Genomic DNA, 21412 nt, shown 5'->3' on the forward strand with positions numbered 1-21412 from the left:
GCCAGAACACAGACTATTCAGCAGAGCAGCAATGTTCTTCTCCTCAATAATACATCCGGGACTGCAGGCTTACGCAAACGCAAAATGGCTCCAGATAACTAGATGGGAACTAATGATGACCATCAATTCTACAGTAAATGGATTTAACGCAATAAAAGACGAGCTGCGAGCTGTAAGGATGGTAGCACTCCAGAACAGATATGTATTGGACCTCCTCACAGCCATGGAAGGAGGAGTCTGCGCAAAGATAGGACAATCATGCTGCACGTTCATTCCTGCCAACGATGCTGACAATGGTACACTGACCGAAGCAGTTTCACAATTGGCCCAGATGCACTCCAAAATGATGGATGAAAGTAACGGTGTAAACAAGGATAAGAGCTGGTTTTCACTATTATGGTCATGGATGCCATCTTGGCTGTCAGATGGACTGAAAATTATAGTTGGTTGTACTATTTTGGCTGGAGCTACGCTGATCATAATAAGATTTTGGAAGGCCCGGAAGGCACGCACCACTGACGAGTTGCTTGAAATGGTCGGCATGCACCCCTTGATGCCAGCAGATGACGGCCAACACACAGGCATAATAATACAAGAGAGAGAGAAGTTGCGCAACCAGATCATCACCAACCATCTGGACCCACCATCGGTGAAGATCGAAAACCCAAGAAACCCCAGGAGCTACATAGGGAAATGGGTATACTGTACTCCTGGAGGAACCTGTGAATATATCTATTGGTCATTTGAAGATCATGTGAACCACTATGGACATTTAGGAGGAATAACTAAGATATGGAGAGTAAGAGGAGACAACGAAAAGGATATGTTTGTGGTCGACAAGTCGACCAGAGGGGGGACTGAAGTGGGAGAATGGAAGACCAGGCTCCCGTCCTTCACCTCTCGTGCTTGGCCTAAAGGGTCACGACCCAGACACCCGCCACGAGAAGAGTTTGCCCATCTACCAGACGACCAAATACCCTGGTACAGGAACATACGGATGTGTCCATCTGCCTGCCCAGCAGCCCGCACTAGCCATGCCGACACCTGCGGCCCGGATCAACTAGACTAAAAAACCTACACGTCGTTAGAGATGCCATGACGACCTAGCCAACGGTCAGCACACCTGTACAAATATACACACTGAACACTCCCGCACCAATCTACACGAAGAATATATTCAGTGCTATGACGAAGGCGACAGACATACTCACGGACGTGCATCTTTATTATTTTCCATATAGGCTTTCAAAATGCAGAAACGCAAGACGCATCATGAACTCAGCTAAAAAAGCTTGCTTACGCTTCTCCCAAAACCAGTTGCCACTATGAGAAATATAATGAAGACACGATACTGGTCATAAGACAATATGGCACTGTAACCTAAAGCGCCTGTGCACCAAACGGCTCCACTTATACACCAGGCCTAAGTAGGCCGCAAGCAAGAGCTACCATGGACGTTAAAAGAACAAGAGTCAGGTTGCTGATCCAGCCCAGCGAAGCAAACAGCCAAGGTCGCAATGTTGACAACCCACATTTCGAGAGCAAACCATCAAGGGCACGATGTTGCAACCCCGCACGCCGCACACCAACGTTAAAGTCACACCTGCAAATTAAACCAGGCACACAGTGGAAAAACAATATTAATTGTGCAGAATTCTGCCTCAAACACGGTCCCACCTCACGTGACCAAGCCGAACCTGACAGGATGCCAAGCCCAGGAGGAAGAAAGCGTCTGGATCCCTCGTTACAAGACATAGGCAGATACAATTAAAAGGCTCAATGGACATCTGCGACAGTGGGAGTAGTCGACCGTCCAGCTATGAATAAGTCCTCACATTGTCTGCACGTACCCATAGTGATACATTGTTGCAAATGACAGGTACACCGAGAGCTGGGAACAGCGATGGTCCCAGGCTGGGAAGCTCGCGGGCGCACCAATCAGAACATGGGGCTCCTATCACTGACGCCATTAACTTTAACCAATCATCAGGGGTCTTCATGTAACAATTCTCATGTATCTAATTGTAGGGACAACCCAGATATATCACCTGACTAACCCGTGTCCACTAACATTGTTCTCTATACGTGTGCTATACTAACCCTACCACTCGAGCAACCAATTAAGAGTGGCGATAGGTTTTTTGCTAACTTTCCAAGGTGACGCAAGTAGCGCGTCATAATAAGGTAAAAAGGGCCTGCGAGCCCTACGATTGTGTGTGTGTCAGGACGGACGCGTACGCTCCTTGACCCATCCCTGCCGTTTTGCCTAATAAACAGCAGAGTCACCTTGCTTCTTGCGTGTGTCTCATACTCTATCTCATCTGGGATATACGGGAGGAGTTGGGGCCTCCCTGCCCTGAGGTGTGCGGACGGCCCGGCCGACCCCGGCAGAATTTCCCCCCGACAGAATCTTCTTACGGAGCTCATATTTCCCCTGTGCTACGTGCTTTGCACTGGCTTCCGGTTAGTCGAAGAATCAATTTTAAGTCATTGTGCATTTTTCATCGAGCACTCCACGGACTAGGTGCAGAATACCTTCAGTCTAAGTTTGCTAATTACCACCCTGATCGTATGCTTCACTTCTCCACAGCGGAACTGCTGGTAGTTCCCTCTTTCCGCCGCAAACGCATTGGAGGCCGGGCTTTTTCTATTGCGGCAGCTCTAATGTGGAATAATCTCCCTCCTTCCATTAAGGTTATATCCAACCATCTTGCCTTTAGAAAATCCTTGAAGACCCTGTTATTAATTCTATGTGGCTGTACTGGTGGTTGTTCATCCTTATCTTCTCCTCACTGCCAAGATACCTTTGGTGACAGCGCGCTCCATAAATTTAAATAACATAACACCGCTCATCGCAGCAGGAGGAAGGAGGAGCATAAACAGAAATTCTGAACACTTCAAAAGAATGCCAGGAGTTATCCCTTCAGGATCATGCCTGACAGATCATGTGACCCAAGGTTGGGACCCGTCTTACGAGGGTGATTGTGAAGACTCGTGTGAAGAACAGGTGCAGTCACCTCAGAGGGAAGGTGAGAACGATTTTACCTCGTGAGTGACAGCTCGGCCACAGAGGGCCCGAAATCGACCTCACAGACTCATAGAAGAAATGAACTAAGGTACATCGTTGTATTTAGTACTGGGGGGATGACGTAGCTGAAAGCAGCCAACTCCCACATCACGTGGTGAGGGAAATGGGGCAACGGGAAGGGGAGGGACGGGAGATGGGAAATTCAGTTTGGAGTTGGAGTTTGAGGAATAAAGGCTTGTTGCTTCTTCCTCCTGTGTCCTCCTCCTCATTGTGTGTCAGCATGAGTGAGGCCGTGTGGGTGAATGCCTGGACCTGGTCAGGTCCAGATTCTACAGAGACTGCTTAATAAAGAGAGTTAGCAAACCCTGTAACAACAATCAAAGCAATAACTCCTCAAAGTGCTAGTGAGATATCAGTTTGCAGACCTGTAGTTTAAATATACGGGACGTGCGGGAGATATTTATTTTAATGTTTGATCCAATGGGTGGTTGGCGAGCGACAGAGGTGGGGGGGTTGAATGGGCTTGGGGTTCTGGTCCTACTTTTATGTTTTTGTTCTGTCCTGTTTTTAATTTTCAAAATATGGTGACCCTAGTCATGCCTCATGACAAGCACGCCAACTCCATTGAGTTAATCAGGCTTCATCCCCCCACAGTGTTAGATATGGGGTGGGGTTTTCTGCATATGGCTTTTTGCTTTTTGTTAGAGAGGGCGGAGAAGCCTTTCCTGAAGCAAGTGGCTTTAAAGTGTGACTGTGTTTGTGCAGAAAAATGTATTTGCACAAACACAACAAACCTTTAAAGCTGCTAGTTTCAGGAAAGGCTTCCCGTGCCTCTCTGCCTCAGAAAAATCAAATGTGCACATGAGCCCCCTCCCCACGGATGGGGGCCAAAATGTAACAACGTTATGTGTTCTTTCACATCCAAGGGGAGGGGGCTGATGTGCGCACCTGCTTTTTGTTAGGCAGAGAAGCGAGGGAAGTCTTTCCTGACAGTGCAGAAAAACGTATTTGCACAAATACAGCACAACTTTAAAGATGCTATTTTCAAGATGTGAGCCAATATATAACAATGTTAAGTGTTCATTCACATTCAAGGGGAGGGAGCCAACGTGCACACGTGCTTTTTGTTAGGAAGAGAGGTGAGGAAGCCTTTTTTTTCGGAAACTGGCAGTATTAAAGGGTGTTGCATGTTAGCTCATTATGTATGTATGCATGTATGTGTGCAAGGAGTGTGTATGTAATGTAGGTGTGAATGAGTGAGTGTGAATGAGTGTATGATGAATGGGGGCTGGATACACATGTGAATAGCAAGTGCATGCTGAATGGGATGTTTGAATGAGTGAGTGAATGAGTAATTGTGTGTGGGTGTGGGCGCTTATGTGTAATGCTGGGCCACGGGGCTGATTCTAGAGGGTAGTGGGGGACAGCTTTGGGGCATGGTGGTTGGTGGGAGAAGGGATGGGTGGGGGAAGGGGGATTTCGCTAAACATTACATTTTAGTGGACATCGATAAGAAAGTAAACAGGATATGTGTTATGTGACTAGAATGGCATTTTGGTGCAGCCAGTCTAGTCATTTATTACTGTGGCACAACTTTTTTTTTTTTTTTACTGGGCATCTATAACAAAGTAGGCATGACGTGCTATTATATGGCTAGAATGGCATTTTGGTATAGCCAGTCTATCCATTTCTTCCTGAGGCTTGACATTTTTTTTAATGGGATGGACATGTTTTCTTATAGTATCATTACTGGAATTGTGCACACAGTAATCATGAATATGTTCATATATGGGAATATTGGCATATTGTGGTGTAGCCAGAATGGAAATCTTTGGGCACAGCCAGTGTGAACATGTTTATACTGGCATATGTGGAATAATGAACAGTAATGTCTGTTTTGTATCCTATGTGGAAGTTGGATCAGTGTCACACTGTACTTCTGCCTGGTCCCCTGTTGGTCAATTTTGCTTATAGGGCTGGGCTTTAGATATAAAAAGAAACATAGCAAATAACTGTGTATTTTTAAATCAATGCACTTTGTCATTCTCACTGGCATATTACGCTCTAAAATGTATCATTTTATACTTGGGTCCCACGCCAGACAACCATTGGGGTCGAACAGAGGGAGCGGGACCTCCACGTTTGCCCAGCCCAGTTTCTGAAGTGGCCCCTCCCATCACCAGTTAGACCCCCCCTCTCGAAATGTAGGTTTCGTTGTCAGTGCCTCATGCAGTGATTCTGAACCAAAATGTTGCATGTGCATCAACACCCAAATAAACCTTATTTCGGAGGGGTTTCACGCATCAGCACCATATTGGGCACTCAGAGAATTACTTGGTCCTTGTGTCAACAAGCCCAGCCATACATGGAAGCCAAATGTTTCTATTGGTTCTACGTCTGTATGTGTGCAGTGTTGCTGTGTCGAATTTGGACTCGGCAGGCTATACGATTTTCTCTTGCTGTATTTTTTGGACAATTATTGATCGGCCGTCTCAGCTGCCAGTCAATGTTTCCATCTCCAATGCACCCAGAGTGTCACAATCAATGAATCCTCAAATGTATTGCACAGCCATGCATACAAGAGACACTTTCTACACCAACCTTTGGAACACTGACACGTCTCTTTAGATGTGACAGTTCGTCATCGGTGAATGCTGCTTTCCAAATATCACTTAATTAGGAGAAAGCTATTGCCACTTCTCATCGTAAAATGTACAATGAAGCTACAACATTACACTGACAAAGGCCACTCATCAAAATACAATGCCCAAGTGACATGGATTTAGCAACTCATCAATCCTGGAAGCTAAGCTGATAGCTGTGAATAAGATGTTGTCAACTCAAGACATGGACTTCTGGAGCAGACAGAAGAAACAATTGACTTAACATTTAATATTTGAATATTGCAAGCAAGCAAAACAGAAATAGGATAAGGTCTGATTGGAAGCTTAAATGTTTAACAATCAGTGACTACGAAGTAGGCTGGAACTGGAATTTGTGAATAGGATTTCATAGGAAAAGATGAAAGATTTGTGAAAGGACACGTATAGGTGGTTACATCGTTTCTCAATGGTAAAAGCCCATTGAAAAACACTTTGTAAGGGCTGGACATATTCAATTCGGCCACAAGTGAATTGTGTCTGTTTGTTGAACCTTTGCACCACAACAATGAAAAAAGAGATTTGCAAATACACACTGTTTTGAACAAATAATGAGATTTAAAAAAAAACTTCTCATTCTAAATGGTATTTCTTGCAAAATCTGTCCAATGTCCCTTTTCTGTGCAAAACAATTCAATATTTACAGCAAAAAAAATCAGTTATTTGCATTTCACTGTTATATATCTGCCAACATATCTCTAATTGGAGTTGTGTCGAAATAGCACATTTTCCGGATTTTGAAACTATTTGATGTTTGAGAGAAAACAAAAAATGCAATACATTGCGTGTATTAGATGTACAATATTCAAAGCAAGGCTTTTCATTTGACAAGCTGACATTTGCAAATGTATTTTGGATAGCTTTCAATTATGACTCGTGATGCCAGGTCAAAGGTAAGAAGAAACACATCATTAGCATCTAGAGAGGCTTCAGTGAACTCATACGTGTCTGGGAAGGGAAAGTCGACACGCAATAAGAGAAACGGACGCAGCATTGTTCAGAAGGTAGCATGGGTTCGGGATCAATGTTTTGCTCCTCATTGGCGTCTATCATCAAGGCTTTCCCATTCCAGGTACAGCTCTCAATTCCTCTCTGCCTGCCCAAATACAACAACAAGGGCTGTGAATTAACCAACCAAAATATTGGATGGGAGCGAGTGAGTGCAACGAAAGACATTGAAATGCAAATCACAATCAGGTTTTGTTTTGGATCTAACCACTTTGGAAAGAGATAGGTTTGGAGATAACAACACAGACCTCTAATGTGAGGGAGCCTCCTAGGAAAGAACAAGTTAACCTTTCTTTAAACATGAACGTTCATTTGCAGTTTTGAAAATTGCCGATATGTGAGTGTTACTATATCCTAGTGCAAATGTCAGTGCAATGCTTTACGGGATAGTGCAATTTTCACTTTCCATCTAAGGTAAGTGAAAATTTGTAGCCGCTTCTAATGCAATTATTATTTTTAATCTAAACTAACTGATTTCTACTGATCTTCATTTGAACAATCATGCACTCACCGTCAGAGGATTCTACAGATCATGATTGCAGTCTCTGCCTTCTATGACACTTAGGACACTTTATAGAAACAATGAGCCTGATTTACAGACTCAGAGAAGCATTTTATAATGCCGCAATCCCATTGGAAAATGCTCAGAGGAGGTCACAGCCCCCGCAGGGGCCGCTCAAGGGACGTCCCACATAGCGGCCCGAGGTGGAAGCACTCTGTGCAGCAATCTGCTACGTATGTCTGGTGCCTTGCGACATGCATGCAGGCGGCAAGGGGACACAGAGAACATCCAGATCTTTTTGCCCCACTTTTTTGGGGCTAGGTTTTGTGGTATAGATGGTTGTGAACCATGATGCTTTAGGGCTGGGACTGCCCCCTGTGATGTATGCTCCAATAAATTGTGATCTGTGTTTCCAAAATGTAAACTATTGTCTGACTATTAATAATTAGCAGCTCAGGTTTAGGTTCTCAAGGTATGTCATCGGCGCACCACAAAGAGGGTGGGGGGCACCAATGGGGGCTGACACCGCTATGTGAATCAGGCCCAACGAGAGGGATTGCAGCATTATAAAGCATGTTTGTACATCAGGACCATTGACTTCTTCCTCTGTTTCTACTCTGTGTTTCCCTTTTCAATTCACATGAAGCCAACATTGGGTGACCGAGTCCTTAAATACTGTATTTCCTGATGGACAAATTCCGCACAGAGTGGAATCATTTTACAGCATATAGGTGCCACATTTGATTCTGTTTCAAGTCACAGCACAAAAACTTCTCAGTCATAACTCAGCACTCAATTCCATCCCCCGCCGCCAGCTGGCAATTTGAGAAAGACTTGACAAATAATTGGTGAATATGGAAGTTTGTTCAAATCTCTTGAATGAATTCTAGTGTCCCATTTTCGGAGATTGTTGAATTGTATATTTCTCCTGTTGTAACAGTGACATATTGCTCAAGATGAGAAGAACAAGATTTTTTTTTCATTTTAAGTTTAATGTTTTCATATTACTGGATTTTGAAAGTATTGTCTTAGACCCCCATGGTGAATGTATGCAGAATTTTGAATTCCAGGTCATATTAGCATGGTCAGAATCCCAGAAAAATCTTAAGGATTATTTCTCCTTTTTCACAGTGTTACATGTTCATTCAGTTTCAAATACAATGTTCAAACACAAAATAGAATTGTACAGAAAGACCAAAACCATTCTAGGTGGGATGTCACAGTAATAACGTTGATTCCCATGCACGTTGCCTTTGCTTCTGCTTATATGTTGGAGTAACCATTGCAAGCTGCTAACACATCATGGTTACATTATTGATGCCATTTCGTTAAAAGGTGGGGCCAGCTTCCACCACTGAAAACAAACAGCTAGACTAAATTGTAGAACCATAGAGTAACACATGTACATGCTTCACTTACTCGAGAGCGAATATGCCTTTTTTGCAGCATCGTAGAAACTTCTAGATGCTGGATATAGCTCATTGCCACCCACTAGATATAAGCCAGCTTTACTAAAATGACCACCATCTGTCACCTGTTCATGGTCATTGACAAGTCATGGCAAGCCATGTTTGAGTGTGGGATTTGTGAAGTCTGCAGGTGATGACCATTGTGCAGCCACTTTCCTTGATGGTGCTTGCAATTAAATGGGCAGTTTTCTCTTACCCTATAAATGATAGCCAATTGCTGGAAGAAGTGGTTACATGTCTTTATAACGAATAATTTTATAACACATGCACATATAACGAAAAAAAAAAGTTTTGGGCGGCTCCCCTGGAAACCCCCGTTTCCCACCCCTAAAAACCCACCCCAACCGTTTCCCCACAAGATGTACCCTTTATCCCACCCCACATACATTTTCGTTATGTTTTTCGTTATATCATTTTCGTTATACATTCATTCTATATAAGATTTTCGTTACAAAGTCTGTATACCGAAGAAGTGAGTCTTGACAGACGGCAAAGGAGGACACTTGCAGATACTGATAATAAGATAATAAACAATGAGTGCAGTTTAGCTACTAATCCTTTTACTATTAGGTTTAGCCAGAGCTCTTAAGTGTTCCCATGTCAGACGGTCCAACGTGCTTTCATCGCCTGAAATTGCAACACCAGGCATTTCAAAGTGTATATTATAATGAAAACGTTCATCAAATGTTTTAGGAGGGGGTGGGAAAGGGCAGATAAGGAGTTGGGAGGGTAGGGAATCGGTAAAGATGGGTGGGGGATGAGGGTTGAGGGGGGTACCCCCCAAAAACAAACAAACAAAAAAATGTGGTGTACGTTTTCGTTAGAATGTACACATTCTAATTCCTGGCGTTGTAATTGCAGGCGATGAAAGAACATGGAACCTGTCAGACATAAGCCTTTGCACTTCCACCATGACACGTGTAGTGCTTCATTTATAGTGGGGGAGAAACACTACTCCCTTCCCCAAAAGTCAGAGAAAGGCCAGAACTGAATGAACTGTGTGCGCCTGACATGGGTCAACTTGAGCACTCTGCTTTAGCTGATGACCAACTGTTAGGATTTCAAGGCAAAACACAGGATCTGCGTTTAGCTATGCTTCTTTTAGGGTTTGGGAGTGCAAAAGTATTTAAGGGGTGGGCCGGTCAGCTATGTTTGGAAGAATTGCCTCGTTTGCAAAGAAATTGGTATTCTACAAGACAAAGATCTCTCTTGTGATGGGTCCTCCTAAATCACATGGGGTGAAGTCATTTTGAGCTGATTAACATGCTTTGGGCCTTATTTACAGAATGTTTTGCACTGTGCAACTGTGCTATTTGTTGAAAAAGTGCACTTTGCGCAGTGCAAACCTATTTTCTTTGCACTGCAGCTTCCTGTGTGTACTTATTTCTGTACATGTTATCCCTCTGCGAAGCATTTGCGCCACGCAATCTTAGTGCGCACGCAAACACGTTTGCGCGCCCTTCACACTTTTTTTTTGTAAATCAGGCCCTTAGTCTTGTACACTTCTTGGAATTCAATATGTTCTAGTCAAACCATTTTAGAATAGTGCTTAGTGCCATCTCTGGGGTAAAAGGTTATGTTATCCAGCTACTAAAGCCTTGCTACTTATCACTGGACAGGTGAAAGATATTTCAAATCTGCATATAGCCAGCGGTTGAAGTGGACATGAGTGGTTGGGAGCGATGCTCCTGTACATTTTTTATTCATTTATTTTTACTGTTCCTATACATTTAGTTTAATAGCAAAGCGTTCCGCAATGGTTTCGTTTTAAATACAAATTATGGTAAGAAGTTGAAACTTGCACTTCAGTGCACTGCACTGACCCGTTGCCTTAAACAGCATGTGTGTGTTTGAGGGTTTGTATTGTGCGTCGGAGGAGGTGTGGCAATGAGGTTTGTGGTGAGCGGGACAATCCAGCAGGGAACATAGTTCCCCTACTTGCTTTTTGTACACTACGACCACTGTATATAGCTCATAGAGGGACGTCATTTCTCCAAAATGCCTGGGGTAGCGGAAGTGACATCACATGACCCTTGACCTCTGATGACATCACAGGAAGTGATGTCATTTGACCCCACCCCAAAGGGATATCACAGGAAGCGATGGAACACAACCATTTACCCCTTGACCAAACTGGAAGTGGCATCACATAGCATTGTTTCTAAGTACACTATGAAAACTATGGTTACAATATTACTGTAACGTGATAGACATTTCATACAAGAATGGATCACCATATGAATCGGCAGAAAAAAACATGCTATAACTGCAACTTCCGAAAAGTAAAATACATAGGGCCTCATTCCGACCCAGGCGGTAAGTTACCGCCTGGGTCGTACCTTTACCACCATGGCGTAAACCACCATTCCGAGGTTGGCGGGGCGGTAAGTCCCCAATCCCCATTTACCCTTCCCCATTCCCATTTTTGCCCCATAGGGCATAATGGGAGTGGGGAAGGCATTAATTAATTACGCCACCGTAAATCACGGTGGCGTAATTAACAACAAGGTCCCTTAGCGCCATGGATTTTAACACCTGCTAAAAGCAGGTGTTAAATCCTCCATGGCGCTAAGGGACCTCGGAATCAGGCGGTAAGGGTCGGCGCTGTTTACGCTGCCGTAAACCCCTTACCGCCTGGCTCGGAATGAGGCCCATAGTCCGAAACGGATGCTTATCTACTCTAAATTATTTTTGGAGGATTTTGTCTGCATTGTGAATTTGAGGTGTTTAAGAACAGACTAAATCAGTGCCTCACCCCCTAAAGTGTGCCTGAAATTAACCTTTAATGAGTCTTGCAATGATTGCATGAAATTCCAGAAAGACAAATAGCTCGAATAGCCACATGGCATTGGCCACAGCCCAGTAGCTTCAATTTGTCAAAATTGCTAGGGGTAGCAAGTGAGACCACAGGGGTAGCAAGGGAGACCAACCCCTAAATGACGTCCCTGAGCTCATAACAACATCAATGATTATGTACTACAGGTGTACCCTCGAAAAGCTCAGACAGTGTGTGCTAGCGACTAAAAGAGAGCGATTTCATCTTGCCATTTTGAAAGATAAAGAGGACCGACACACGGCCTGGTTACTCCTCCGAGCTCACAGGCCCACTGAGCAGCTGGGCCCAGTCTGCGAGAGGTGTTTTCCCATTGTGGTTGACTGGCACATCCCCTTGGCGGGCACAACTTCAGTTGTGAATTGCTAGCAGCTCTGCCTGCTTTTCTCAGCCCACACTCTAGGAATCGTCGAGTTAAACTTGGCATCCACGATAAAGAAGCAGTTTGGGAATAAAAGAAACCCACAGCAGCAGCCAGCACTGTGGTGGGAATTTAACTAAAACAAAGCTCGGCGCGTCACAGCAAAGCACGCCGCAGGCTGCAGAAATCGTAGTGCGACATATTTGGCAAATTTGCGGCAACCGTGCGTATCTGACCAGCAGCCTCTCAAAGAAATACGGGCCCTTGCTAAATAATCAATGGCCCCCAGAACTCCGTGTACAACACAGGGGCCTATTCACAGGGGGGAGTAGACCGTGCACCCACCTGAGACGTGCATTTACACATGAGTAAAATGCAATGGATTTACAAACCCAGATCTGTGCATGCAGTTCACTCAAACCATTCCGGATCCATTCACAGAGACGTCAGTCATGTGCGTGTCTAGTACGCTTTGCGAATAAAAAGCCTCTATCTCGTGTGTAAATGACACGCCACACGAACACACACACGTAACATTGGTGAATGCGCTGATCTCATTGTGTAAAATGGTCCCGTAATTTAAGCATATGATGAACAATCGAGAATGCAACACGTTTGCACTCTTGCAAAGCAATTATTTCTTTGATCTAATTCAAATGTCAGAATATTTTAGAAAACAATAGCAGGGGTGCTTACATGATAGAAATATAAAATGTCTGCCCACCAATGGTTCATCTACTTGCATATAGGCTGTGTCCATTTCTAAGTATACTGAGCCTGTTCAGTCAAGTGCACACACTGTGTCTAGTTATTTTCATACAGCGTGTGTCCTTTATGTGCATACCGAGGGTGTCCATGTATTCACATACAGATGGTGTCCTTGTATTAGCATACAGTGTGTCTTCAGTTGTTTGCATAGTGCATCCAGTTACTCTCATACAGTACGCATTTGAATAGTGTGTCTTTTAATTTGCATGCACAATGCAATTGATATACACAGTGTTTCCGGGTATTAACAAACAGACTATGCTCAGTGTGTGATTTTAATACAATGTGTTCACTTAGTTGCATAGGATATGCAGAGTCATTTGCATGCAGCAGCTGACCAATCATTTGCATACAGTATGTTTCAAGATCTTTGCATATAATGGATGTTCAGTTGTTTGCAAACAGTGTGTGTCCAGTTACTGTCATACATTGTGCTCAGGTGTTGGGTGCAAATATCGTGTGTTCGGTTATTTACACAGTCTGTGATATGCGTGCAGTGTATGTCCAGTTATTCGTATGCATTGTATGTTTTATTATGTGCATGCATAATGCGATTTGCATACAGTGCTTTGCATTCAGTTTGTGTTCAGTTATTTGCATGCAGCATATGCCAATTTAGGGATGTATACGAATTGACCTTTTCGCAATTGATCACAGGAGAATTGCCCTTTTCACAATTGATCGTGAAATGAAGGTCAATTAGGACATATATGCGGGGGGGAAACCTCCCGCAACCCCTCACTCAATCCAAAAAACCCTGCAAACCCCTTCCCAGTACCATTATATCATTTAGTAGTACCCCAAACTACCACCCACACACATATATGTAAAATAAAGGTAAAAGTCAATTGTGCAGAAGGTCAATTAGGACCACTATTATTAGGTCAATTAGGACAAAAGTTCAATTGTAAAAGGTCACTTTGGGTAATGCTGAATTTAGTTGCATACAGTGTGTATCCAGTTATTCTCATATTGTGTGTGTTCGTGTACAGTGTGCGAATTGTACACAGCGTGTGTTCATTTGTGTGCATATATGGTGTGTCTAGTTATTCACATACAGTGTGTGTCCAATTATTCAAATGCAGTGGATATCCAGTTGTTCACATTCTTTGTGTGATCAGTTACTGGCATATAGTGTGCCCAGCGACTTGCATAATGTGTGTGTTCAATTACTTGCATACCGTTTGTGATAAGCTCTTAGTGTACCCAGTTACTCAAATGTACTCTGTGGTCCATTATTGGCATAGAGTGTGTGATTTAAATAGAATTAATGTTGTGTTCAGTTATTTCCATATTGAGTTTGAGAAATTATTTTGCATACAATTTATGTCTAGGTATTCAAATAAAGTGTGACTTCATTTGTGTGCATACATTACGTGATTAGCCTACAGTATGTGTCCAGTTATTTCCATGCAGTTTGGGTGTGTAATTATTTGCCTTCAGTGTGTGTCCATTTTTTCACACAAAGTATATGTTTAGCTATTTGCGCAGGTCACCCTTTTGGTCCAATGCTAGAGTCACTTTGAATAGCTGAAGGTAACCTATGACCCCAGCTCTGAGTATGGCCCATCTCCCTCCCACACACTTGCTATGCGTGACTTCATTTTGGGGAGAAATCGTTGTTGGAAGCTGTGCTGCGGCACTTTTGTGATCAGTGAGTTTGAAAGCAGTTGTTTCTGCTCTACTTTGTCGGTGGTAAGTGCCTTAAATTGTACCAGTCTCTTATGTTCCCGGAGAAAAATCAAAACAAAACTATTGCTGTAATATTTTCCATCTGGCCGTTTACAAGCACTTTCTACTCAATATAGTGTCTGACAAATGGTATTTTCGATATTCATGAAGCAGTGATTGAGAACATTCTAGAGGATAAAACCTCCATCTTGGAAGGGATTATTTGGGTCCAATAGTATCCATTGCCTTCAGTAGACATGGTTATTTTACCTGTTCACTATGCCTTCCTATTTCTGCTGGGCACATAGTCCAATTATACTCTGCCCTCTTTGTTCTGCTGGGCTCATAGTCCAATTATACTCTGCCTTCTTTTTTTCTGCTCAACATATAGTCCAATTATACTCTGCCCTCTTTTTTCTGCTGGGCACATAGTCCAATTATATGCTGCCCTCTTTTTTCTGCTCAGCATATAGTCCAATTATACCCTGCCCTCTTTTTTCTGCTGGGCACATAGTCCAATTATACTCTGCCCTCTTTGTTCTGCTGGGCACATAGTCCAATTATATGCTGCCCTCTTTTTTCTGCAGGGCACATAGTCCAATTATACTCTGCCCTCTTTGTTCTGCTGGGCACATAGTTCAATTATATGCTGCCCTCTTTGTTCTGCTGGGTACATAGTTCAATTATACTCTGCCCTCTTTGTTCTGCTGGGCACATAGTCCAATTATATGCTGCTCTCTTTTTTCTGCAGGGCACATAGTCCATTAATACTCTGCCCTCTTTTTTTCTGCTGGCACATAGTCCAATAATACACTGCCCCTCTTTTTTCTGATCTGCGTGTAGTCAAATTAGACTCTGTCTTCTTTTTTTCTGCGGGTCATATAGTCCAATGGCCAAAAGACTATATTATGCAAATGGTTTCAGTAGTAGACACATGTAATATCAAGCAAGTTGGGCTTCTGTAGTGAAAATAGCACCTTTGTTGTTGTGTGGTAGGTCAGGCTGCAGAAGAGGAAATTGCCATCCTGGGATAGAGGATGGCAGGTTATGCTGAGCAGATTGTAACCCAATAATTCGACCACAGTCATGCGTTAAGTGGCATACTCATCTTCAGGTCTTATCCCCAGTAGGGTCCAGAAATGTCTCGCAAGTGGGGCCCTACCCTGCTCCCTGGTCTAATTTCCACCCACACTTAAAGTCAATGAAAAGATGGTGAATGACAATACTGCTCTTGCTCAGTAGATGTCACTATTGTCACATTTATAGACTCAAATCATCCATTTTATTCATTTTGAGTTGGATTATTTGTTTTGTAATACTCTATGGGAAAATATAAAAAAGAACATTCGCTGTTTGATTTCTATATCAGACGGTGCGTTTTCTATATTATATTTCCAGGTCAAGAGAAGAGGTGTGATTGACCAGCATCATATTTAAGTACTGCCAACAGAATGATTATTGAAGTGAGCAATTCATAAGAGTCATGGATTTTTTTCAAAAGAACTCTGCATTTACCTAATATTATATTTCATTTTTATATCTGAATATTTATATTTTAGTCACATTTTTTGGCTGCTGAATAATTATATTTCATTTGACACCCCTGTATAAATATATTGTAATCACCTTCTTGCCCGGAAAAAGACTCAGCCATGTCTGTCAGGTCACCAATTTAGGAGGAGTACTATGGAGGCAGAGATGGTTGGGCAATAGCGGGCGATCAAGGAGCATATGGGGGGGGGCTTGTGCCTCACAGAAATGCTTCAGTAAAATGTGGTAAGAAGAAGTCCCTGGTGGCCAGATGGGATAAATCTAGTTTTCTGATGCTCCATACCCCCAAATATTGTTGAATGACTTGTTGGGGGCCCTAGCCGATTTCTTATCCCACATAAAACACTGACCACAGAGGCCAGTGTGATGACATTTCTCCATCAAACAAAAGAGGTGATGGCTGGAAGGTTTAGAATTAATCATAACTTCTGGCATTGCTCTGGGCAACACTCCGGAGCACTGTTCTTCTCTTGCCAACATTTCTCCATCACCCGTTGTGTGAGCGATATCTCCAGGGTGCAGTGCCATTGGCATTCCCAAAATGCCCTGTGGCCTCAGACCTCAGTCCGTCACTGCACCGGGGTGCTACACTAACCGTAGGCCCTTGCTTGCCTTCCTCCTCTCCACAACGGGCGAGTCCATCCAAAGAGCCACACGCTTCAAGAGCGGGAATATTGGCTGAACGTCTAGCGCCTCGTTTGATTTCCAGAACAGCCTTCCACTATCCCTGTGTGCACCCCTCTGTTTACCTGCACCCCTCACCCCCACACCTCTCTCTCACCATCCCCTGGATCCCCGATTCTCTAAAAGGGGGCGTTACCTCGTTTCAAAGATGTAACCTTTGCCTTCGTGTCATTCTGACACAACTACAGGTCCAGGTGCGCAGCTAAAAATGCGCAGTGGAAACTTGCAATTTATGCGTTTAAATGAAAGCACCCCCCTGGATTTACTGGCAAATGACACATAGCAGCAAATGAGGCGTGCGGGCATTTCAACACATTAAGAATGAGCGCGCCTGGATGCTCTGTGGGTCTTTCTGATGCAAGGCACCCCATCGTTATTCCTATACATGTTGCTCAACACTTGAAGCGGCTTTCTCCGCAGCCCCGAGTTCACTTATGACGGAATTATTTGTGTCTGGGGTATTGTTGGTGTCTCATTGCCTGCAGGCACCGAGCCCCCGAGCCGCTTCGCAGCCTTACCATGTATGTGCCACCGTAAAGCGCCGCCGCTGACGGATGCTCTTGTTCACCAGCAACTTTCTGAAGAAGCAGGGGGAGTTCCTAGGCGAGCTGCGCGGGGAGATCTTCGGTGACGTGGTGGTCCTCTTGCCCGACAGCCGGGGGAGCTCGAGCTCCAGGTGCATGTGCTCCTTGAAGGTCTTGATGTAAACGTCGGTCTCTGGGGCCGCCAGGTCCCTCGGGGAGTCTTTGGCCGTCATGGTGGTCGTTGCCAAGTTCTCCTTCACCACCCAGAACGCGCAGCAGCCATGGCACGGTGGACACCCGCTAGAGACTGCAGTGCTGCGAGGCCAGGCGCCTCAGCTCATGGGGCCGGGCCCTGGCTGCTGAGATCCCTGCCTAGGGCAGCAGGGGCTGCATACTGGGGGGGGGGGGGGGGAGCCAGGTCCTCCCTCGTCAGCCTGCCCTCTCCTCTGAAAATGCGCCAGAGCCTCCGTGTGTGTCAGGAGGTGCCTCCTGCTGGATGCTGCGCGCCTGCCAGCCCCGCGCTGACACTCTCCGGATTCATTCAGCTGAACGGTGCAGCTCATGAAATATTCATCACGGTGCCCGCTCCGTCCTCGCAGAGGTATTTGGGCTCAGTGCGAGACAATGGCAACACACAATGCCCGCACACGACTCACGGTGGAAGGTGACATTGTCTCTGGGATCCTGTCACCTCCGTGTGCCCTGGTGGTGATCCTGCCGAGCTAAGACGCGCTCCGCTCCCCATTCAGAAATCCTGCCTGGACGCCTTGCCGTTCACTCAGCGGTAGCTCCACCTACTGCATATTAGCGGGTCACGACTGTTTTAAAAGCTAAGATCCCCCTCGCCAGTGAGCTCGTTGTCTGCTGGTGCAGACAGACGCACTTTGCATCTGTGGGCGCGTGTAGTGCAACCAAAGGGCGCATGCTAAAAAATAAACAAACACAAGACCTGTATAAATCATAACATTTCACACGGACACGTTAACTAGTATTAAATGAGCCAATCACGTGCTTCGCACACGCTTTGTTTTGGTTATTTTTAGGCGCCGGCATCTTTAGGGCATCGCCCCTCCCTGCCACCACACCTAGTCTCCCTCCCTCCTCCCCTTCCTCCCAGAGGGCTGGCAGGCATCGGAGCTGGGGTTATTGGCAGGGTGGGGGAAACGACACCAAGGGTTAATCCTGTTGGCAAGCCTGGTAATTCCACAATAGCTGCATGTCGGCATCTCCTCAAGTGTCCTTGATGAGCTAATTTTCTATTTGGATGTGCTATTGTTTCCCATGCTTTCACGTTGCGTGTTTGGCGAAAAATAACATTATAGCCAGTAATTCCACCGAATGAGTCCCCACACGGCGCGCGCTGCCAGCTGCAGAGTAATTGGGCGCAGTTTCCAACAGAGCGCACGCTCAGACAGTGGATCATTAGATAAAAATAGTCTACCTGTCGCCCTCCCTCTCAATGTATCCAACTTCCCCTCCATCTCAATTCCCCTGTCTCTGACTCTCTCCTCCCCTCCTCAGCAAATCATGACAGGCGTTCAGAGGCATTGCAGGAGCAAGCAGAGAGGAAACAATAGGGTTCTCTGCTCCCTTGGCAGGGGGTTGGCACATTAGATCTATTTTTTGACAGCCATGACATGCCTAGCAGGACAACATTAAATTGGGCTCTTACATTGGGCTTCATGCCACAGTCCAGCCACTAAGCGCATGGCCAGGTAGCGTGTTTTCAAGACAAGCACATTGCCCCTGAGCTAGGCTCCCGGCCGGAGCATTGGAACACTGCACATGATTTGCAATATGGTGTGAGGAATTCGACCATCCGCACGGTGGGTGTGCGCTCCCCTGAGCTTTTTTGAAATTTTAAAAGAAATTGAATGATGGTAGATCAACCTCTGGAAAATGTGGGGGCTAATCCGCACACATTTTCCTATGCTTGCTGCACAACATACACATAGACCTGTGTACGCTGGGTGGACACAGCCTACAGGCACAGTCCCCCTGTTATTTTTAGTTGGGATATGGCAGTCAGGATTACACCATGTCATCTCAGAAGGGGAGGGCAAAACCTGTCTTTTTGTTGAACCCTGCACAATTGTGGCAGTGATTAACAAAATTAGCATACTAATAGAGTATATTTCAAACAAGCACACATGGGGCCTGGCTGCAGAGGTTAATAAAGGAGACCAGAAACCCCAACAACCTTTGATATGCATCTGTGTCAACCCAAAGCCAGCTCCCGACTCTCACTATCAAGGGCAATGAGTTGTCATGTCTGGGACAGCTGTTTACAGTAGTCATCAACGCAGCGGGACCCCATTCAGAAGGTACGAGAATGTGGTTTTCAGAAGCCAGAAAGTCTGGTCACGCCGCAGCTTCAAGAGAGACCCGCTGCTTTAATCAGGAACCACAGAAATCAAAATTAACCAGAGAGACCCTTGGATTCACAACAGACAGGGAGATGGGTGGGACTTAGTATTACATGTTTTCCACCCTTTACCTTTTCTGCTGCAAAACACTCTGATTGAATGAACTCATGCATACAGGAGATTGTTGGTGGGGACCCAGGATTGGTTCATTAAGGTGGGCTTAGCCTACACCAATTACTGTGGCCCCTTTGGCTTTTAAAGGGGGCTGAGCCCCTCTTTTGGTCAGATCATCTGAAGACTTTGCAAGGAGTAGCAAGAAGAACTTAGCATTGGACCCTGGCTGAAGGTACAGTCTGTGTTACTTCTGCCAGTGAAGGAAGGCCAGGACCTCCAAAAGGGAAGCAAGATCCCTCCCCTAAATATCTCCCAGGGAACAGAGGAAGATACTGTTTCTAGAGGACCCTCCATTAGCTCCTGAACTGGTACCCAGCCAGCACACAGTGTGCCCTGCTAGGCTCTGCAGAAAGTTTGCATTGTGGGAAGTGCCATAGAGTCTCTGAAACAAACCAAGGAAAAGGCAGCTGCCTGCAACACTCTCCTCAGCTATTGGCTGTCTAGCTTAAAGGATGACACGAGCCCAGCGAAGAAGCTAGGAGGAATGCATCGACAAGCATCCACCAATGTCCGCCTGAAAGGACAATTTTCTAGCTATCATGCCCTTCAAGCTGCAACCGACTGCACCGCTGACTGTTGTTACGCCGCAGTCGCTAGAGACGTCTGAGATAACTTGACCAGTGCTTCAGAACCGCCGATCAGCATAGAGACAACGATTCCTGACCCCGAGCCACCGTGTATGCCAGCCTGCAGCCGTCTGACCATCCTTGCTCGCCCAACTGCCTGCTCCCTGATACCCACAGCTGCCTCCCATCTTGAACTCTGTCACAGAAGCTGCAAAGCACCCTGAAACCGTCTCGACCCTGTCGAGCACCAGAAACATCTATATTGTGGTTCGTTCTCCCTGGTCCTTCTCTGAAGGTCCCTAGTGACATTTTACGACCCATTGGTCCCTTTGTGTTGAAACCAAGTATCCTTGAACTTTTATGGTTAATTAATTTACCGACTACCCTCCTGTCAGTATCCAGAGTGTATCTCTTTTCCTTCTTTGAAACTAACTGTCCTCTGCATTCCTTTACAGGGTGGGTTGTATTTTGTGGAGTGTTAGAAATGTCTGTTGTGATAATAATAACATAGATATTTTTGTTTAACCTTGACTGTACATTCCCTTTTTATCATTGAGCACTAATTGCATGATCGCTGTGATGCAACCAACCAATGATCCACGACGTTTCTGAAATAAGCCTGCCATTCTGTCCACATTACCAAAATAGAACAAGGAGGTTTAAAATTGACTTGTGTTTCCAATCTGTCAGATCCCTCTAGTGTACTAGAGCTGTGGGGCTGATTGATGATTTATAAATCAATATCCATCCCTGGACCACTGGTGGACCGGAATGTGATTAGTCACATTGCTGGCAGGAAGTCGGATCTAGTTGGAGCCTTGCGCACAGCATAGTCACCCAATGATAAAAGTACTGTTGCGGCAACGATTAGACACTGCTAGGTATTTGTAATAATCATGGATCTTGACATAGGGACTGTGAAAGGCATGACCAAGATGTCCTGTGCATCCTATGTCAAGAGAGGGGACTTACCCACTGTTCTAATGTTAATAAACCTAAGTTGCTGACCAGTCTCCAAGCTTGGGTAGAAGTGAGGGTAGTTGGGGAGAAGTCCCTGCGTACCCAAATGAGAAGACCTTACGGGAGGCGTAGTGGAAGATGACGAGGAAGACAGCATGAGCAGTGTTTCTCACCAACCATGCCGCCCGGGGCAAGCGTGGTTTCACAACACTCCAGATTGTCAGTGAGGTCAGGGGCTAGTGTGGCTGCCTGCAACACTCTTCTTAGCTATAGGCTATCTGGCTTAA

The 21412-nt window shown here is 45.1% G+C and overlaps 1 protein-coding gene across 3 annotated transcripts in view; it reads right to left on the reverse strand.

Annotated features, from left to right (window-relative positions):
• Positions 1-21412, reverse strand: part of PDE4B (phosphodiesterase 4B) — a 2420935-nt gene that overhangs the window by 1231238 nt on the left and 1168285 nt on the right. The window contains exon 1 of one of the 3 annotated variants that reach the window (XM_069641972.1): positions 17054-17841. The exons of the other annotated variants lie outside the window; for them this stretch is intronic. Coding sequence (XP_069498073.1) covers positions 17054-17292 — 239 coding nt within the window. The 5' untranslated portion in view covers positions 17293-17841. Of the gene's footprint in view, positions 1-17053; positions 17842-21412 lie in introns of those variants that run through there. 3 annotated transcript variants of the gene reach the window in all.

This window comes from Ambystoma mexicanum, chromosome 1q (genome assembly GCF_040938575.1).
Source record: "Ambystoma mexicanum isolate Mex_15411 chromosome 1q, UKY_AmexF1_1, whole genome shotgun sequence".
NCBI classification, from domain to species: domain Eukaryota; kingdom Metazoa; phylum Chordata; class Amphibia; order Caudata; family Ambystomatidae; genus Ambystoma; species Ambystoma mexicanum.